This window comes from Ranitomeya imitator, chromosome 1 (genome assembly GCF_032444005.1).
Source record: "Ranitomeya imitator isolate aRanImi1 chromosome 1, aRanImi1.pri, whole genome shotgun sequence".
In the NCBI taxonomy this organism is placed as follows: Eukaryota; Metazoa; Chordata; class Amphibia; order Anura; family Dendrobatidae; genus Ranitomeya; species Ranitomeya imitator.
The window spans coordinates 664,837,177-664,841,119 of NC_091282.1; the positions used below are offsets into that span (position 1 = coordinate 664,837,177).

Consider the following 3,943-nt stretch of genomic DNA (forward strand, 5'->3'; position numbering starts at 1 on the left):
GTTTTCACTCATTTATTTGTAAAAAGTTTTTGCCTCTCCCTCCTCTGTTTTTTGTTTGTTAATCAACTAAAAATTAGATTTCTGACTATTAGTTTGGATTAGTTGGGAGAGGGGTCACCAATTCCCCCTCCCCCCCCGGCAACTAGGCATAAGCCCTCGTTCCTCCCATTGTTAATATTTCAGCACCGCATATCTCTTTTGGTATTTTTTTTTTACTACTATTACTCATTAATAGACAGCACTTGGCTACAAGCAGCAGTCCTATAGACAAAAAAAATAAAAAATATCATCAATGCTCCATCCTAACTCGGCATTTCAGCATTAGATCAGTGGGGTCCTGGCGGTTGGATCCCGCAACAATCAGCAGAGAGGTGATAAACACAGAAGCAAAGTATATGACTAATGTGAGAAGTTAGAAAAGTGAACTGCAGGCTACAAGACCATATTTACCATCTCATTGGCTTCCAGATGCTTCTTGTCAAACTCTCGAAGTAAACTTTTATGTTGCTCTACAGAAAAAAAATATATATATGAATAGTCCTGTAAAAAGGGCTAGACCACAAATGTCTGAGCATTCCCAACACTGAGCTCTTTGGTCACTCGCTGTGCTTCTACAGAGTGTGTGTGCACGCTCTCATCCCTCAACTGTATGATTTGGCCACAAGCTACTGTGTGCAGCGAGCAGGCAGTATAGAGGGATGAGAGCACCAGTCACTGAAACTGTGCGCACACACACACTTGCTGGGTCCCTGCAGTTTCGGTGATTACAATTTAGGTAGAGCTCAATTTAGGCAAGTAAGTATCAGGCTAAGGCTTCTTTCACACTAGCGTCGGAATCTCCCCGTCGCAATGCGTCGGGGAGAGATTCCGACGCTAGCGTTTGCTGCATTGCGCAATGGGTGCAGCGGATGCATTTTTCCGGCGCATCCGCTGCCCCATTGTAAGGTGCGGGGAGGTGGGGGCGGAGTTCCGGCCGCGCATGTGCGGTCGGAAAAAGCGGTCCGTCGGGAGAAAAAAACGTTACATGTAGGGTTTTTTTCTCCCGACGGTCCGCAGAAGCACGACGCATCCGTCGCAAGATGGATGCGAAGTGTGCCAATCCGTCGCAAATGCGTCGTTAATAGAAGTCTATGGGGAAAAAACGCATCCTGCAAGCACTTTTGCAGGATGCGTTTTTTCTGCAAAACGACGCATTGTGACGGATTTAAAAAAAAACTAGTGTGAAAGTACCCTAAGGGGAAATGTGAAGAATACTGACTGAGTGGGTGAGTGGTGCACCGAGCCATTTGTCCCCCTTCCCCACGGGTACAAGCATTACACTGAGACCACTGTTCCCCCCCCCCCCATGCGTGCGAGCATTAGAGACCCTTGTCCCCTTCCCCTCAGGGGCGAGTGGTGAACCAAGCCTTTGTCCCTCTTCACCACGGGTGCGAGCGCTACACAGAGCCCACTGTCCCCGTTACCCCCCATGCGTGTGTTAGAGCCCTTTGTCCCCCTTCCCCATAGGGGCAAGCGGTGCACCAAACCCTTTGTCCCTCTTCCCCCCCCCCCCCCCATGCATACGAGTATTACAGAGCCCTTCGTCCCCCTTCCACACAGGGGCGAGCGGTGCACTGCGCCCTTTGTCCCCCTTTCCCCCCCCCCCCCCATGCGTGCGTGCATTACAGAGCCCTTTGTCCCCCTTCCACACAGGGCAAGGGGTGCACCGAGCCTTTGTCCCCCTTCCCCCCATGCGTGCAAGCGTTAGAGCCCTTTGTCCCCCTTCCACACAGGGCAAGGGGTGCACCGAGCCTTTGTCTCCCTTCCCCATGGGTGCGAGCGTTACACCGAGCCCTTTGTCCCCCATGGGTGCAAGCGGTGCACATAGCCCTTTGGTCCCCCCCAAGGGTGCAAGCGGTGCAGCAAGCCGCTTGTCCCCATCCCCCATGGGTGCGAGAAGTGCACGGAACATTTACTAACAACTGAACTCTGCTGCAGGAAAGGGTTTTCTGGGGGTGAAGTCCCCTGTGTGACTATATAATGGATGCAGCATGGACCGGACACACCTGCTGGATGTTTCCTTCCGCTGACCCATTCAGACCTTGTACACTGCTAAGGATTTTTCTTTTTTGGGAAAATGGTCCACAAAAGAGAAGTTATGGATAATCCACACCCTCCTCCCACAGTTCTTTGCCCACTTCCTGTCCATGAACACATGACCGTAGCAGCCAATCACTGGTGGTCACCGCTGAGGTCAGTGACTGGCTGCAGTGGTCACTGGTGCAGTAATTGGAGCACCACTTTAAGACGTGACAGACTTCCTGTAGCATTAGAGAACCCCCTTTAACAAGCACGGTTATCTATTCCGCTCTGCTCCATCCGCACAGGAACAACAACAAGGGCGGAGCTGCAGCACGTGTATCCCGGCAGTCACCTCCCCGGCAGCTCTCCAGCCGTCCCGGCATCCGCTGCAGCTGCTCATAGCGCTCCGCGAACAGGTCCTGCAGCGTCTCGAAGTGTTCGGACGACATCGCTGTACAGGCACCAACCGGCCACTGAGGGTCATGTGACTGCTAGGAACGCCGGTGACATCACCCCATCATGTGACCAGGCGCCCTTCCCCTTCCTTCCTGCTCTCTCCCTTTCTGTTCTGCGCATGTGCAAAGAGTGAAGCGCTGCATCTGCTTGCTGCAGTGCCAACCTGTAGTGTAGTCGTCGTCGTGGCGTTTAGTCTGAAGGAGTGTGCACTCTGTAATCACTGGTTAGAGAGGTTCAGAATTTTCTGCACAAAATCCGCAGCTCCTGGCAGAATCCGCAGCCGCAGTTTTTATGCAGATTTTGTGTGGAAATGCTGCGGTTTTTGCCACTGAGGATTTTGAACATGGAGAGGTGCAGAAAAGCTGCGGATCCGCACAAAAGAAGTGACATGCACTTCTTTGAAATCCGCAGCAATTCCGCACTGATTTCCCCCCCCCCCCCCCATTGACTAACATTGTACTGTACATCACGGTGCGGATCTGCAGCGTCTCTGTGCGGAAACATCCGCTGCGGATCCACAGCAAATCTGCATCGTGTGCACATAGCCTAAAGACAAAACAAGAAGGCGGGCTTAACCCCTTGGAGAGGCAGGCTACTGCTTAAAGGGTTTGTCACTGGTCAGAAAATCTTGGGTCACCAATAAACTATGCTATATATACTCTGGTGCTGTTATTGGTGTCTTATTGTCTGCAATGCTCACATGACCGCTGCAGCCAATCACCAAGCTCAGCAGGTGGAGCCATCCACCCAAGCTCACCGATTGCTGCGCTGTTGAAGCAACAATAACACATCAGGTACATAGAAATCAAGGGGCCCCATAGCAAAAGTCTGAATGGCCCCCAAGAAATAAAATAAATTTATTGCCCGGCCCAGCTCACCGTCTTGCGTCTCCACCCTCACATATGCAACTACTTCTGGCGGCAGAGGCGTAGCTAGAGCTTTTGCCGCCCGGGGCTGATCCCGAGTTTGGCGCCCCCCCTCCCCCCCCCCAGCTCAATACACACAAAGGTTACCAAAAATGGTTTTCCTGTTTTGTAGAACTTAAACTGGGCCTAATGGTGTCACCCCCACATGCCACACCTGTGACTTAATGCCACCACACCATGACCAGGCCACATAGTGACCGAATAATACTACATACAAGGGACAAATACCACCGCACCATTTCCAGACCACATATTACCACCACATAGTGACTGAATACTACAATACTGATCAGTAATAAAAAAAAAACCACAATACTATCACCATAAGTGCCAGTATTCACAGGAGATCTGTACTTAGTATGCAGTGTCTGTGTAGAGGTAATACAGAGATCACTGGTGACATTATACACAGGACCTCTATATAGTATACAGTGTATAGTGTCAGTGTATAGGTAACACTGACTCACCAGTGACGTCTCTAGGTGAAGTCCTTCATCTTT

At 51.0% G+C, this 3,943-nt stretch overlaps 1 protein-coding gene across 1 annotated transcript in view; it reads right to left on the bottom strand.

The window, feature by feature from the left end:
* VTI1B (vesicle transport through interaction with t-SNAREs 1B) overlaps window positions 1-2,575 on the bottom strand; it is a 10,466-nt gene extending 7,891 nt beyond the window's left edge. The window contains exons 1-2 of the mRNA XM_069729025.1: window positions 2,414-2,575; window positions 451-509 (exon numbers count right to left, since the gene is read on the bottom strand). Of these exons, the coding sequence (XP_069585126.1) occupies window positions 451-509; window positions 2,414-2,510 (156 nt within the window). The 5' untranslated portion in view covers window positions 2,511-2,575. The remainder of the gene's footprint in view (window positions 1-450; window positions 510-2,413) is intronic.
* Between the last annotated feature and the right edge of the window lie 1,368 nt (window positions 2,576-3,943).